This window comes from Spermophilus citellus (genome assembly GCF_964194105.1).
Source record: "Spermophilus citellus genome assembly, chromosome: 8".
Lineage (NCBI taxonomy): Eukaryota > Metazoa > Chordata > Mammalia > Rodentia > Sciuridae > Spermophilus > Spermophilus citellus.
Genome location: NC_138189.1, coordinates 60178021 through 60195429, shown reverse-complemented (window position 1 = coordinate 60195429; position 17409 = coordinate 60178021). Strand labels below are relative to the sequence as shown.

General features: G+C 35.5%; 1 protein-coding gene across 1 annotated transcript in view; it reads left to right on the top strand.

Moving 5' to 3' along the window:
* Nucleotides 1-17099, top strand: part of SDAD1 (SDA1 domain containing 1) — a 48527-nt gene extending 31428 nt beyond the window's left edge. The window contains exons 14-22 of the mRNA XM_081303546.1: nucleotides 1332-1408; nucleotides 2158-2255; nucleotides 2372-2448; nucleotides 3022-3148; nucleotides 4706-4800; nucleotides 4949-5139; nucleotides 5245-5329; nucleotides 5808-5969; nucleotides 10346-17099. Coding sequence (XP_081159672.1) covers nucleotides 1332-1408; nucleotides 2158-2255; nucleotides 2372-2448; nucleotides 3022-3148; nucleotides 4706-4800; nucleotides 4949-5139; nucleotides 5245-5329; nucleotides 5808-5969; nucleotides 10346-10393 — 960 coding nt within the window. The 3' untranslated portion in view covers nucleotides 10394-17099. The remainder of the gene's footprint in view (nucleotides 1-1331; nucleotides 1409-2157; nucleotides 2256-2371; nucleotides 2449-3021; nucleotides 3149-4705; nucleotides 4801-4948; nucleotides 5140-5244; nucleotides 5330-5807; nucleotides 5970-10345) is intronic.
* The last annotated feature ends 310 nt before the right edge of the window (nucleotides 17100-17409 follow it).

Genomic DNA, 17409 nt, shown 5'->3' with positions numbered 1-17409 from the left:
CTCTCTGGGAGTCTTGTGTGTTGTACTCTGATGGCTGCACACCTGTAGCAGAGGGTTGTTTTGTAATAGGCACTCACTCTGCTGAGTTAGCAGCTGCCGGGGCTTGGGGGGCAATTAGAAAACTATGGGTACCTCGCTATCTCGTGTTTCAAACTTACAGTTGCCCAGACTAAAGGTGGTGATGGAGATGACCGGAGATGGAGGCTGCTGCTTTCAGGGATGGAGTGTCAGGTCAGGTGGGAGGAGCCGGGCGATGGCGTTGTACCATCAGTTCAGAGATGAGCTCTGAGGCATGCAGTGTGTTGCTTACAGCTTTCTTCAGAGCTTGTGATATCCCCAGGTGCAGGCAGTTGGTATCTCCAATAGGGGACTATGGCAGTAGCTGCGAGTCAAGATGGAGGCGATCGGGGGGTCCACATGGGAGTTGCACCCAGAGTTCTTGCATGTAGGTAGCAGCTTAATGTCCTTTGTGGGAGCAGCATCTGGGAATTCTGTGCCAGCGCTGATGCTGGTGGTTGCGCTAAGGCACCCAGAGACCTGCGTGGGAGGGTAGTCGGGAGTCAGGAGTCCTTTTGTAACGCTTGAGGTCTGGGTCCCTGCGCAGCAAGGTGGCCATGATTCCTATGCGGGATCAGCTGTAGAGGGGTCCTCCGTCACTCTCACCAAAGCAATATTCCCAGAAATTGAAACCCGGGTCACAGGGCCACACAGAATACTGCCTCCTCTGGCCCATCATCTTGGATCTCCCAAGGTGAGAACTCTTAACCTGAACTTTGGATCTAGTGCACACAGAGCAGTGCCTGCCCCTATTAGATATACTTATTCCTTTTTAAGTGAGCAGAGGAGATAACTAACCCTTAAGAAGATATAATACAGAAGTTTAGTTGTACAGTTTTTAGAAAGTGGAATTTGGGGTTTTTTTGTTTTGTTTTGTTTTTGACAAGTTGAGAATTCTACTTAGTTTGCTAACTAAATAATTTTATGATTGGGAGAGATCAACAATATCAATTTATAGTGATTATTTTTCAAAGGTGGTAGTTTCTTTGATTAAAACAGCTTTGGATTATCCTGTGTCAAAGCAGGGTTCTTTTTCATTTATACTATAAAATGATATTAAAGAGGAGTAAAATTTATTTTAAAGGTTAAAAAAGATTGAACTCCAAAGTGGCATATTTTAATCTCTCTTTCTTAGTCATGATTCCTCCAACTCCCAACTGAAGGTGGAAGGCTATTTTTCCACTATGAATAATCTGTTGTCCTTTCATCCTCAGGTGTTTGTGTGGGTACAGACATTTCACTTATATTCATCTCTTCTTTTATTCCCAACTCAGATCATTCAATCAGTGCTCATGACCGTGGCCAACAATTTTGTTACTGACAAGAACTCTGGGGAAGTCATGACAGTAGGGTATGTAGAACGTGGTTGGGGCAATAGATATGTTTTCAATGTACTAGATTTGCTTTAAGTTACCAAGTTGTGTAATATCAGCTGATAGTATGGCCTCTAGAATAGCAGTTTAAAATACGCTTGAGTCTTTGAGGAGGCTTGATATTTTTATTTTATTGGTCATAATTTTGAGAAGGGAACCAGAGATAATCTGCTTATTCTTCTAATCAGAATTTTTTTTTTTAACTAGTTTTACACTTTGAATTGAATGATTATTTGGCTACCTCAGTATTTTTTTGTTTTTGTTTTTTTATCTTCCACCATGAATTTGTGTCTTACCCTGGAATAAGTGATATATTATTGAATCAATCTTCAATTTTAGGGCAAGTCAGTGGCCCTTTTGATTAATTAAAAACTATTAATGACTAAATCATCTTGGTAAGTAAGTGATATACTAAACAGTTACTTTGTATTTCCCTTGAGAAATGTTACTGGGAGAATAGCCTGAAGATTTTCCGTCTTTCTTGTTTAGCCTAGTCCCTTCTTTCCTTAGGGTTGGCAAATAAATACTGCCATGATTTAGTTTCCTGACATTGCTCTTCATGCCACTAGCAGCAAAAATTGCTGTAATAAAAGCCCTCTACCCACTTAACATTCTCTACTGTACTGCAGTTTTAGAAACTTAGGCCACATAGAACGCAACTTGTATTCCTTTTGATTCTTTTTTTTGAAAAATTTCTTAGATTTAACCACCACTTTTTCTTTTCTAGAATTAATGCTATAAAAGAGATAACAGTTCGATGTCCTCTCGCCATGACTGAAGAACTTCTCCAAGACCTGGCTCAATATAAGACACATAAAGATAAGAGTAAGTTGCATGTTATTCTCTGTAAGCCAAAGAGTACAATGTTTTTACCTCTTTGCTTCTTTACCTCTTTACCTTCTTTGCTCCAGAATTTGTAATTAAAGGTATTATTTTTGTAGATGTGATGATGTCTGCTAGAACTCTGATTCAGCTCTTCCGGACACTGAACCCTCAGATGTTACAGAAGAAATTCCGGGTAGGTGAACCCTGTTTATGTTGGTCTAAAGGTTATGGTCTTTTGAATTTTATTACAATTTGGATTTAGGTATTTGTGATAGTTTTGAGTACTGGTAATGCACATGGTTTTATTTAAAGTTGAATACAATTGATTGAATACCATTACCTTAAATATTTTGTAGTTGGCTTGTGTTCTTTGATGATGACTATTTTTTATAAACTTATCAAGCTGATTAAACTTGATGATGCCAGTATTAAACAAGACTATTTCCCAGCCAGGTACTACCTCTTTCAAGGGCAGAAGGATGCTTGTATATAAAGAAAGAGATGGTACTTTGGACACCTAAAATATTTGAACAGTAATTCTTTAATAGCTGCCAATTTCTTGATTTGGATTAGAAATGAGAAAATAGTGGACAGTATTCTGGCTAAGTATTTACTTTGACCTGAGATATAAACAGAATATTTTGTCATTTGATTATTTCCATTTTCTGTAGTGCTCCCATCTCAATTCATAATCTTAGAGAATACCTTTCATCATTGATGTTTTACAATACGAGCACTTTATTATAAGCAATTTCTTTTCCTTTAGGGTAAACCTACAGAAGCATCTGTTGAAGCAAGAATACAAGAATATGGTGAATTGGATGCTAAAGATTACATTCCAGGAGCAGAGGTTCTGGAAATTGAGAAGGAAGAGAAAACAGAAAATGATGAAGGTTCATTTTTCTTTCTTTCTTTCTTTGATGGTACTGGGGAAATTGAACCTAGAACCTTTTTTGTTGTTGTTGTTTTTTGTTTTGAATTTTTAACATTATATCATTGTAAATATATTTACTGCAACTTTACAGTTTAGTTAACAATTATATACAAATTGACTTTTAGCTATAAAATCCCAACTGGTTACATCTAAATCACTGTTCTGAAGAAAACAAATTAGAAATCTTCCAGTCCTTTAACTTTACCTTTCTTAAATTATATAGGAAAAATAACATCTGATAGTTTTGATTTCAAGTTACAGAGGAGGAGGTATTATCACATTTTATCACTTAGGAACCTAGGGCCTTATGCATGCATATCAAATGCTCTGTCCCTAGGCTATATCTCCAAGCTATGAAGGTTCATTTTATTTCACCATTCTTTAGGGAGAAAACCACATGGCAAGATAGGAGACTTGAAAGAGAACTGGAAACATTATTATGTGGGTGGTTTTATATATACCAGACCAAAAAGTTGGGACACTGTCTTACAGATCCCAGGGAGCCACTTTATTGAAATGTCTACAAGGTTATTTTATGCCCAGAATCTTTTATTTAATTCTCTGAATAACTGCAGCTAGTTTCTCATACATGCATAAATATATTTAGATGAGTTAGTCAGATACTTGCTATATGCCCAAGTCAAATGTATAAGCGCCATTTTTTTTTAATGTGCTTTATTGTCTGTCATCTTTACTAGATCATGAGCTTTATTAGGGCAGGGACCAAATCTCTTTTATTTATCATTGAATACTAACCAATCACAGCATAATAATATCTGCACAATTCCCATTATCTGCTTAGTGAATTGTTAGTGAACTTCCATCATATCATGTTTTCATAGATAAACAGTTATATAATGTGAGATCTATGTTCTAATTAGTTATTCATGGCGGTAGAATGCACTTTGACACATCATACATAAATGGAGTATGACTTCTCGTTCTTCTGATTATGTATGATGTAGAATCACATTGGTCATATAGTCATATATGCACATAGGGTAATAATGCCCAATTCATTCTACTATCCTTCCTGCCCTCTCCCCTTCATTCCCCTTTACCTAATCCAAAGTAACTCTATTACAAGTTCCATTTTGATGGGCACAGTTGGCTCCGTGAACATGGACTCTGAAGTCAGTCATGGTTTTTGTGATTTCCATGTAGGCTACATTTTTTGGCTGTGATATTTAACTCTGGGGAATGATCCTTTTCTGCCAAGTTGTGATGACAGTTTATTTATTTTTATGTGGTGCTGAAGATTGAGCCCAGGGTCTCGCATGTGCTAGGCGATTGCTCTACCACTGACTCACAACCCCAACCCCAGTGTATAGTTCTTATTCCTTAAATCAACTAAGTTGAGATGGCTTATTTAACAACAAACATTGCTCAAGTTTTTGTCAGTGGAATATGTATTTAAGGCTCACTACCTTACTTTTCCATTGCATGATTTATTTCAAGTTGTTGTGAATATTCAACATAAAGTGGTAGTTACATCATTAAGCTCTTTTTCACACAGATGAATGGGAAAGTACCAGTCTCAGTGAGGAGGAAGATGCCGATGGTGAATGGGTTGATGTGCACCACTCTTCAGATGAAGAGCAGCAAGAAATTGTAAGTCATAAAATCTCCTCTTACAAGTGCATCACTCTGATGGTTAAGATATAATTTTTGCTGGACCTTGTGGGGAGACTAACACTTGAATGGCTGAGCTCTCACTTGAGCTCTTAGCCATTTAAGCCTTTGTTTGTGTACTCTTAAGTCTAAGAAACTAAACAGTATGCCCATCGAGGAGCGGAAAGCCAAAGCTGCAGCCATCAGCACTAGTAGAGTTTTAACTCAGGAAGACTTCCAGAAAATCCGTATGGCCCAAATGAGGAAAGAACTTGACGCTGCCCCTGGGAAAGCCCAAAAAAGAAAATACATTGAAATAGACAGTGATGAGGAGCACAGGTAAAATGCATTTTCACCAGGTCTTCAGTCAGCTTGTGTGCGAATGAAAGCCTCGGGGAAAGGAATTGCATCCTTATTTCTTATTTAATTTTTCCCTCATCCCAGGGGTGAATTACTTTCTCTTCGGGACATTGAACGCCTTCATAAAAAGCCAAAGTCTGACAAGGAGACAAGACTAGCAACTGCAATGGTGAGTGATACATTAACATTAAAATGAAATATAATCTGGATTTTATATAGCCATCGAATGGCAATTTTTTAAATGTCTTAAATTAACAGAATAAAATGTACAGATATTAGATGTTGTATTAGATGAGTTTTGATTGCTGTACATACCATGTGACTATGTTCATGGTATTAGGAGATTCACCCCACCATGAATGCTTTTATCTGTTTAAAAAAAATTAGCTTACTTAATTCCCTTTCTGGGAACCTCTCTTACCTCACCAGGCTGAATTATGACTTTTCCTTTCACTGAGCTTCCTTATTCCATTGCAGTACTTCAGCCATTGCTCACTGGGACTGAGCCCTAGGGAGCAAGGACTATGTTCTGTCTGTGCTGTGTCCTTGGTGTCGGATAGAGTGCCTGGCAGAGAGGAGACATTGACTTAGATTAGATATCTTCTGAAGTGTGTTATTTCACAAATGTCAATGTTTTGTGCTGATAGGCTGGAAAGACAGATCGAAAGGAATTTGTGAAGAAGAAAACCAAAGTGAATCCATTTTCTAGTTCTACAAATAAAGAGAAGAAAAAACAGAAGAACTTTATGATGATGCGGTATAGCCAGAATGTCCGGTCAAAAAACAAGCGTTCCTTCCGAGAAAAACAGGTGAGTTCCACTTAAAGCTGGGTGGCTGGAATGGTACTATAATTTGAGCCCACTTATATCTGAGATAAGTTGTGCTTTCTGAAGACTACCACCGTGTGTACCTTGGTGCTAATGGGCACTGTTGGAAAACATCAAGAGGTGCTAGGCAGTCATGCCACATAAATCCTGGACCTGACTTAGTTGGGACTCAACTGTGTGACAGGTGGGTTAGGGGTTGTGTGTCCATTTTTCTTCTTTGTCAGTAAAGGGGTATAGCCAGCTGTAGTGATGCACACTTGTAATCCCAGAGATTTAGAAGGCTGAGGCAGGAGGATCACAAGTCAAGGCCAGCCTTGGCAAGTTAGGGAGCTTCTGTCTCAAAATAAAAAAGGGCCGGGGGTGTGGCTCAATGGTAGAGGGCCTTGGGGCTCAGTTCCCAGTACCACATGCTAAAATAATCTGTCATTTGATCTGTGAAATATACTATTGAAATTCATTGATATTAGCAATTGTATGCCTGGGAGTTTTAGAAAGGAGTGATTTTGTGTGGTAATACATCAGAAACCGTTTCAGGAAAACAGTCTAAAACAAACTTCTATTTTGGTATAATCCTTCCTATATATTTATACCCTTTTGCAAAACCCTTTCTGTTTACAGGCCTTTGGGTTTTCATTTTATTTGTTTGTAGCCTTTGAATGGTAATCCTGTTCTGCTCAGATGGCTTGCTTATTTTAGTAATTCATTGTAGTAAAATAAATTTATGCTTTTTTGTATCTTCCCCTCCTGGGAAGAACATATCAGAATATATCTAAACATCATTTTGAAGAATCTCCAGGAAATCAGGTCCAGGCTAAAATAGTCCCTCATTCTGAACCAGTGTTCCTAAGTAGATGACAAGCCTGCCAAGTCTGAATGTTACAGCCTGTCCTCTAGGGCAGCACTGTGTCTGTGTGGGAGCCAAGTCAGGGTGACCTGAATTAGGTACTGTTTAAACCCTATCTGTTTTTTTAAATCTTCCACGCTGTGGGTCAATACATCATATAAGCAATAAAGTGATGGCATATTTAATAAAGGCTGAAGTACTTTAAATTTTGCCACAAATTGACTTAAGCCCATCATTCTAACTTTCATTGGCCCTTAATAGCTATTTTAGGTGGCCTTACTCTATTACGTAGTTTATGTGACCTGCCTACATTTTAGCTAAGTGTGTCATCCATCCCCTACTTCTTTTTTTTGTTTGTTTGTTTTTGTTTTTTTTGTTTTTTGGTACCTGGGATTGATCCAGAGGCACTTAACCACTGAGCCAAATCCTCAGCCCTTTTTAAAAAACAACAACAAAAAAATTTATTTAGAGACAGTCACACTAAGTTGCTTAAGACCTCGCCAAATTGCTGAAGCTGGCTTTGAATTTGTGATCATCCTGCCTCAGCCTCCCAAGTTGCTGGGATTACAGGCATGTGCCAACTGGCTCCTACTTCCAGGTTTTTAACATGCCATTTTCAGCATATAAAAAAGCCCTGCCTTGTTCCTTGTCAATACCTCATAAAATCTCTCTCTCAAAGAGTAAAGAATTTTTATTTAAGAATAAATTTAGAGTTCGTTGGACATAAACCTTGACTCAGAAATATTATTTCCAGGCTGGGGTTGTGGCTCAGTGATAGAGCACTTGAATAGCACATGTGAGGCACTACAATCCTAAGCACCACATAAAAAATGAAAAAGAAGCCTGGCAAGGTTGCATATACCTGTAATCCCAGTAGCTCAGGAGACTGAAGCAAGAGGATCACCAGATCAAAGCCAACCTCAGTCAGCAAAAGCAAGATGTGAAGCAACTCAGTGAGACCCTGTCTCTAAATAAAATACAAAATAGGGCTGGAGATGTGGCTCAGTGGTCAACTGCCCCTGAGTTCAATCCCCAGTACCAATAAATAAATAAATAGATGATAGATAAATAAATAGATTAAGAAAAAAAAATAAAATAAAGATATTGTGTCTGTCTATAACTAAAAATATTTTTTAAAATGTTATTTCCTTTTCTCTAGTTTTCTTACTGAAATTAATCAATTTCTGTGTATATTTCCTTGCCTTATGTTTTCTTTAAAGTCTCTTTTATTATAAAAGTTTGGTTTTCATATTTTCTCTGTTTTCTCCTTCTTTAGAACATTTTGTTCAATTGAAATATACAAATTATATGTGATTTTTAAAGAAAAAAGAAATGAAGTTAATTTTAATAATATGCTGGGGTTGTGACTCAGTGGTAGAGCACTTGCCTTGCACATGTGAGGCACTGGGTTCGATCCTCAGCATCAAATAAAAATAAATAAAGACTAATAAAGATATTGTATCCATGTATAACTAAAAAAAAATTTTAATTATATATCTTATTTAACCTAGTATATCAAAATAGTATTCTAATGTAACCAATATAAAAATTATTAATAAGATATTTTACATTCTTATATTTGAACTAATTGAAATCCAGCATCTCTTTTACATTATAGCACATCTCAATTTGAGATGCTCATCTTCTCTGTATTGTTCCAGTTTTAATATGTGTACTGCCTAAGTAAGCACAAGCCGTGTTTCAAATGCTCAATAGCCACATGTAGTTCATGGCTGCCATAATGATCAGCTCTACTATACAGCAACCTCAAACTGTCCCATGACCCATGCACTCTGTGGGGATGCAGCATCACATCACATTTTCCTTTGCCCCTCAGTGGTATTTTACTGTCTGAAATAAAAGATCTTTTGTGACTAGAATATGTACATGAAGTCTTACTGTAAATTTTTAGAATAAATAAAATGATATGGGGTTGAGACTAGAAGAGGAAAGTAAAGCATATGAGAGAGAAAGAGAGAAAGATCTTATAGGGATTTTTAAATGAAAAGAGGAGGCTGTACCTGTTCCTTGTGTTCACTTGGTGGCATTGAAGGGGTAAAGGACCTCTGAGAGTCACCTGTGCTGTTATAGTTTAATGAGCAAAATTAAATCTATGCAACCAATATTAGCTTAAACATACAGTTTTTGCAATATGGCTTTAACTATACCAGAACTTTCCATTAATTTGTTTAATCATTATACAACATGAGCAGACACAGTAAATGAAGTATGCAGATAGAAAATAAGACACAAATAAGTCTTGAGAAATTCCTCCTTAGCTAGGCATTGTGGTGCACACCTATAATCCCAGTGGCTTTGGAGGCTAAGGCAGGAGGATCTCAAGTTTGAGGCCAGCCTAGGCAACAAATGAGTCTGTCTCAAAAAATACAAAGGTCTGGGCTTGTAGCTCAGTGGTAGAGCACCCTTGGGTTTAATCTCCAGTGTCAAAAAGAAAGAAAGAAAAGAAATACCTCTTTTTGGCCAAATTAGATTAAAATGAACTTGCCAATTTTTTTTCCTCTTAAAGATACTATTTTTCCTATCTACAAAGATACAAAGACATATAAAGCCCATTACAAGCTAAAGAAAAGGAATCAATAACTTAAATCATAGAATCCAAAAGGGTTGAACATTTAGATATAATCCATGCAGTTTTGATCCAAAAAAATGTTTTTTTAACAAAGCAATCATATCAATCATTCCTTGTTAAAATTCATAATCGAGAGACTTTTATAAGTTTCAAGGACAAAGAGTAGTGCTGAGGAATTAATGGAATAGTTTTCATAACATACTTAAAATGTGTCTTGGCCTTAGTTACTCTTTTTGTAAAAATTGGATTTATTCTTGATAATCTGTAATATTCTGGGGTTTTTGTTTTGTTTTTGTTTGTTTTGTTGTTTGTTTTTGAGGAAAATGGTAATCTTTAAATGGCCCATATGTTTAGTTTATCTTGGAAAGGTGACCTGATTTCCTGGTACTCAGGAAATTGAGGTAGGAGGAGAGCTTGAGTCCAGGAGTTTTTCAACCTGGGCAACACAGCAAGACCTTTAGTGAAAAAATTTAAAAAAGAAAAAAATGTGTAAGTGGTGCTCATGTTCAGTAGGATATAAATGATTTATAAAAGATGATTGTGAATAAAGATCTGCTTTTCTATTTTAATTTAGATAGTATGTCCTACCCACCGCTCTCAAAAATTAAGAGCTGTGTAGGTCAGAGTAGTACTGGGCAGTATCCTCGGAGACAGGTGATATGCAAGTCGCAACATTCAGTACACCTGCTCTAGTTGTGAGCCTTGTTTCCATGAGTTGGGAATAGTATTTAAGAGCATTGCATGTTTCCTAGCAGTGTAGAGGCCCCCACCCTGAATACAGATTGGATCTGTTAGGGAATATTTCATTATTTGTAGTTTTTCAGGATGATTTATGATTTAGTGATTCCTTTTTTGTACATTCCTTATAACCAAATTAACATAATGGGATACTCAAGACTTATCACTTTTTTTCTTACCTTCCAGCTGGCATTACGAGATGCGCTGTTGAAAAAGAGGAAAAGGATGAAGTAACTTCCAAGCAAGTTTTTCATTTCAAGGAGAATGCCAAGTTTGTGTCACTACTATGAAAATTAGTAAATCAAGAATGTTTCTTACATTAAAAAATCCAGAAGCACTATATGGTAACAACCACAGTAAACTTGGTAGCAATTTGGTGTTTTTAACTTGGAGATGGGTAGTAGTGGGAATGTTTAAAATGTAAATAGTAGTGATATTATAAAAACATTTTCATTTAAACATTTATGCAAAGAAAAACATTGAATGCCTAATAAGTGTCATTCTAGATATAAAATTAAATGAGCCACAGCCAGTTCTCTCAAAGCATTCACAACTAGTGTGGGAAGGGAGGCAGGTATTATATGTGTGTTTACAGTTCATTGTAAATAGTTCTCTTGCAGAGATCGGTTTATATTTCTATAGGGTCACTGAGGCCTGATGGACTAAATCTGCAAGGGTGGGAGTTATGTATTCTCTTAAAACAAAAAAGGACGATGTTACAAGAGTAAGAGGTTCTTACTTGTAAATAGGCTTACCTGCTAAAAACAGGTCCCTGCTGTACAGACTTTGGGTAGACAATTTAGCTCTTTTAGTCTATCCAAAAGATTTCAATATTTTTTTTAATGCTATGTAAAGGATTTTTCTCTTCAGACCTCATTTTTTTAAACAGCCGAAGGGATAAATTATAATTTTGAAATGTCTTTTTTTCATCCTTTGATCTGTGCTCTTCCTGTTAGTTTCCTCAGCTTCCTTGGACTCTTATCATATTTTCAATTCATTGTTTGTCTTGTCTTCAATAAAGGGTTTCTAACATCAAATAGGTATTCTTTTGTATGTGCAATAGTGTATGATGTTTACCAGTCACACTTAAGTCAATTTCAGGAGACAATTTGTTTGCATTCAATTAATTGCACTTAGAAATAGTTTGGTCCTTCTACCTTAGGTTTTTTAGCTGATGTTGTGGTAGATGAGAAATTTGGTTTATGTTACTTCAAATTTGAGTAATGGGCAATTTTCTGTCCAGAGTTAGAACAACTTCTAAAATCACTTCCCCTGTTCCCTTTGCAGTTTTTTTGTTCATCTTCTGAATTCAGTTTTATTTGAATGAAACTTTGTGACTTTTGCCCAAGATGTTCCAGATCACTGTTAGACAGTTAGTTGAATATAAGAGTCAACTCCCAGCAACTTGATTGTTTCATGGGATGTGCCCAATGCAAATGTGTTTATTTCAGACCCTTTTCTTTTCTTTTTTCCCTTTGGGGGTAATGGGAATTGAGCACTTGCTAAGGCAGGCACTCAACCACTGAGCTATATTCTCAGCCCCCCCCCCTTTTAACATATATTTTTTAGTTGATGATGGAATTTTATTTTATTTTATTTATTTATATGAGGTGCTGAAAATTGAACCCAGTGCCTCAGTCATGCTAGGCAAGCACTCTACCACTGAACCACAACCCCAGCCCCTCTTTAGCCCTTTTTTAATTTTTAGATAGGGTCTCACCTTCCCAGTCTGACCTCGAACCTGTGATCCTCGTGCCTGAGCCTCCCGAGTTGCTGGGATTGCAGGTGTATACCCAGCTTCAGACCCTCTTCTTTGTGTATTTTCAAATGGGGTATCTCATGTGTCTGGAGCCAGAAAGTGAATAAAATCCAAAATAGCATAGTAGATAGTGTCCACAGCTTTGCTATGTGTTTTCTGATGGTGCCTGGAAGTTTCATCTTTCCCTTGTATTTCCCCACCCTACTTAGATACCAAGATGCCAAAGTTTTTTCTGTGCTCTGACTCCAATTCTGCTGTGGCCTCACCCTGCTCTTAACTAGCCTGAGGCTTATATGCAAGATAAAGATACCTGGCTTTAAAAGATAAATTCTTCTTAACTGTTATCTTTAATCCCACAGTCTCTTATTTTTGGTTACTTTTAATAATGTATCAGTTTTCTCTTGAGAATTTTTCTTTTTACTGCTAATTTGAAGATCAAATTCTCACAAATTGGGTGCAGCCAGCAAAGGTCAAGTAACTTTGCGGGGTGACTTTAATCTTGAAGAAGTCATCAGTGTTTAAAACTTTTTAGTCTGGAACTTTCCTCAGCACTGAGAATGTGTCCATGACATGATGCACTCGCATTGTCCAAGCTCATAATATATAAAAGCGGTATGTAAATCTGGAATGCTGACCTGTCATCTCTGTGATCTTACTAAGTTCCACTAGTAAATTAGCTCCACGTGAGGCAGAGATTTTGATCTGTTCTCTGCTATATTCCCTGTGGTAGTTCAGTGTCTAATATGGTATAGAGGGACTAGGAAAATGTTTGAACATATGATTTAATCTCTGTCAGTTTTCTGTCTGTAAATATACCAGCTCCCTCACTGACTATTTTGAGAATTTTGAAAACTAATGTTTATAGGCATTTACCATGTTATCTGACACAAAGAAAGGTTTCAGCAAATTTCTCATCAAAAATTAGCTACCTGTTACATTGGTTTTGCTTAATTTATTTAAAATAAAACAGCAATTACATTTGCCACAAATATTTTATCCCTCAAATCCAATTTTTTGGATTACTAGTTTGAAGTATAAAAATGTATGTTGAATACCCACTGTATACAAAGTATTCTGCTAGATGCTATGTGGTTTGTAGACAGCATTTGTCCCTTATTGAAACTTTCAGTGCATTGAAGGCAATAGATTCACAAAATGACTTCAAAATACAAAGCAGCTTACAAAAAGTTGTCAGAAAGGTACAGTTATACAAAAAAGTATGTGAGGTGATATAAAGGTATCTTAGTTAAGTCATTCTCAATACATGTCAATGTTAAAATATCACATGGTCTATCATAAATAGATCTAATTTTGTCAATTAAAAAATCACAGCACAGGGTGTGGTTGTAGCTCAGTGGTAGAGTGTTTGCGTAGCACTTGTGAGGCACTGGGTTTTGTCCTCAGCACCGAATAAAATAAGGTATTGTGTCCATCTACAATTAAAAGTATTAAAAAAAAAAAGTACAGTATTAGGGGATCATAAGGAAGGGACAGATCAGCTGGCAGGAAGGTCAAATGCTGGTTTGCTAACAAACTGATGCTTATGATGGTCAGGGCAACCAGTAGGAAGACATTCCCAAACTGTACAAGAAAAGTTGTGGTTTAAAAGTTGAAATAATTTTAGTATGATTTTTAAAAGGTTATTGTTGTATAAGTTTTAATTTTTTATATTCTAATTCCTTGAAAATTTTTATAGGGTATTACATTGCAATTGTTTTAACTAAAATGTTCAGTCATTTTGAGTATTAATACTATTTTAAATAAGATGTTTAAAATATATGTAGATAACATAGTTCTGTACTTTCAGAAATTTAAGAAATATCTTGAATATGATTAAGAAGAGGGATAGGGTTATAGCTCAGAGGTAGAATGCTTGCCTAGCACGTGTGAGACATTGGGTTTGATCCTTAGCACCACATAAAAAAATAAAGAAAGGTATTGTGTCCATCTACAACTGAAAAAAGAAGAAGATAGGGCAATGACCTAGAGCTTTTTCTTTTACAAGATCAAAGTTAGAAACAACTTTCACTAGTGTAGTATTTGGTCTGCACTTGAATTAAAATGCAAGCAAAAGTAGCACAGCTAATGCTATATTATTGAAAAAGAATAAACTCGTATAGGACACTTTTTGTGTGGTAGTCTTATTTCCTTTTGCTGATTCTACTTTCGTGTTTTGTCAGTCTGATCTCAATACAGAAATGTTTAAGTAAACTATGATTTATCTATATGATGGGATATTATATAGTCATTAAAATGTTTACAATAGGAAATACATATTATAACTTAACAAAAAACAAAGCTTTTCACATGTAAGAAAATTGTACATGTAAGAAAATGGAAAATAATAAAAGCCCTAGAGAAAATATACCAAATATTAAATATAGTTTTCTTTAGTGTTTGGAGCATTTTTTTTGTTATGTAAGAGGCAAAATAAACTAAATAAACTTTGTCTTCTTAATTACTCTCTTCCCTCATTTAGTCATTGGGGCTAGAGTCATCTTTGTTTGGTTCTAGCCAAAGATGCCTGATATTAGCAAAAGTACTATTAGTACAATTCTTTAAGTTCTATGTACCAAGAACTTAAAAATAGTCATAACCTTTGGCTGAAATCCACTTCGGAAGGTCTAATCTGAGAAAATGATCCAAAATATAGCTGTGTCTGTGACTGTTTGGCTGCAGAAAACAGTATGCGTTTTAAAATACCCTAACCAAAGTGGAGTTTGTCTCACCAAGTATAGAGATGGACTGTTGATTCTTTGGGGTTCAGCTTCTCTATAATGACACCAGGACCTTGGGCTCCTCTTTGGCTTTGTCATTCTTAGTGTGTTGAAGTAGGACCATGTTGGATGCTGGCTCTGACAGCTGTATGACCATGTGGAACTCACTCATTTCTGCATCTCAGTTTGGTCTATAAAATGGAGATAATGCTGACACCTTGCCTTCTGTGTTTAAGGCAGCAAGAAGGGACCAAAGTGACATTGCCGTATCTATCCCTTTTCTAAGAAAACAAGAGCTTTCATAGAATTCCTTCAACAGCCTTCATACTTTATATGGATTAACTAGCCACCCTACTATTAAGAGAAACCAAGAAAGCAGGAAATGGGATTGTTGACCCCTCAGATGGACCATAATCATCTCAACAGAACTGAACTTATGTTAGCAAGGAAGGAAGTGAGAGGGAATTTTGATAGACTATTTGCAATCTGTAAACTATCTATAGGTAAATATTCACTATAATTTTCAATGGCAAGAATAGGTACAGAAAAAAGTTCTAAAATATGGGAATACTTAAGCAACTTGGGATATAGTTAGTTGGTGGAATATTCAACTGTTAAACAATATCATTTTGATAAGTTAAAGATATAACAATGTAGTAATGTAAAATGTACCCTATTTTTTTAAAACTGTAAGCTGATATTACGTGATTTTAAGACTTTTTTTTTACCTTTTTAAAAAATCTTTTTTTAAACTTTTGTTTGTAATTATAAATGGACAGAATGCCTTTATATTATTTGTTTCTTTTTATGTGGTGCTAAGGATCAAACTCAGTGCCTCACACATGCTAGGCAAGCACTCTGCCACTGAGCTACAGCCCCAACCTTTTTAAAAAATCTTTGAAATTAGGATTTTTAAAAATTTTTTTGCAGCCAGATGATAGTCTTAACAGTTGTCATTGCCTTCACTCTCACAAACTTGGTCTAAAATCTTCAGTTGACATCAGTTAAAATCAAAAACCTACATCAGAAATATACAAGTATTATTAAGCATACAAGCTCAGTGGATTTTCATAAGCTGAATACATCCCAGTATTTAGCACCTGATCAAGAAACATAACATGACCAATACCTTACAAGACCTTTTTTGAGTGGAGAACTCAGAAATACTGTAGATCACCAAGATTCATAATGACACAGAGGAGTGGTGTGTTGTGGAAAATGGGCATCTATGATGCCAAATCAAATGGCAACTCAAGTCTAACTCTGAATCTAAAGGCACTTAAGCATTTCTTAGAAAACATGCAAGAATAAATGTATGAGGGCTGGGGACGTGGCTCAAGCGGTAGCGTGCTCGCCTGGCATACATGCAGCCCAGGTTCGATCCTCAGCACCACATACAAACAAAGATGTTGTGTCCGCCAAAAACTAAAAATAAATATTAAAAGAAAATTCTCTCTCTCTCTCTCTCTCTCTCTCTCTCTCTCTCTCTCTCTCTCTTTCTCTCTTTAAAAAAGAAAAAGAATAAATGTATGATATTTGTATCTGTGACAAAAGACTTATTGAATGCATACACATTTTAAAATTCTGGTAAGAGCATTTGTCATAGTTTAAATGGAGTTTTTCTTTGAGGAGTATAAAATAATGGTGCTTCTTACATGTTTAAAATATGCCTATGAAAATATTGCTAGATTTGAATGGTAGAATATAACTGAATTTAGATTTTCTTTTTGTCTACATTTTACACATTTCACAATATTTTTAAAATATTTGTACTAAGCATTTAGAAAAATCTAAAAAGCTAGTTCTAACTTAGTAAGATGTAATTTGGCTATACCTACTGTTACTAGTATCTAAGTTAACCTCAGAGGTTTTTTAGGCCAAGGAGGCAAAGAAAATTAAGGACAAAATGGAAACCATGATTTGTATCTGGGAGATATTATAAAAAGGGAATTTTAAAATAATTACGTAAAGGTAAATGATGATATTTGATGCAACTTCTTATTTTAAGGATATGTGAATCTTCCTCTTGTTAAAAATTTTAAACTATAATTTGAACTGTATTTTTTTAAATACACAGAATAGAAAATAATGAAAACCATCCCTGAATTTTATTCAATGTTTTATGTATATATCACACATATACACATATATACATATATATTAATATATACCTTAGTATAAAGACATGTATGTATATGAATGTATATATATTCAGAATGGGAATATTTAAGCATAAAAACTATAGCTTCACTCAGTCATATCTCCTCCTTTTTCAGGACAACGATTATCTTGAAGTTGATGCTATCATTCCAGTAGCTTTTTTTTTTTCTTTTACTGCATACATATAGTATACAGTATTATTTAGTATCTTAAAATTTTACGTAAAAAATATCATTGGATATATTATTTTGCTGACCATGTAACAGATTGTTGATGAATAAAGATACTTTTCATTTTAATCATGCCAGAGTTTCCATTGCTTATTCATAAATCCACAATTTATCATTTTCCTACCCAAAAGCAATAAGATTGTTTCTATTTTTCCTGCTATTTACAAACCTTACTGCAATAAACATCTTTGAACATGTTCTCTAGGGTTCATAGTTTTAGAGGGGTTTTGTTTTTTTTTCTTTTTTTAACCAAAGATGAGATAGAAACAAAGAAATGTACTTTGACATGCTGTAGATTTATTCATATTTTATCATTGGTGTTTAGAATATCCCGCATCTATTTTAATTTTTTACTTGTTCTTTTTAGTCACACATGGCAGTAGA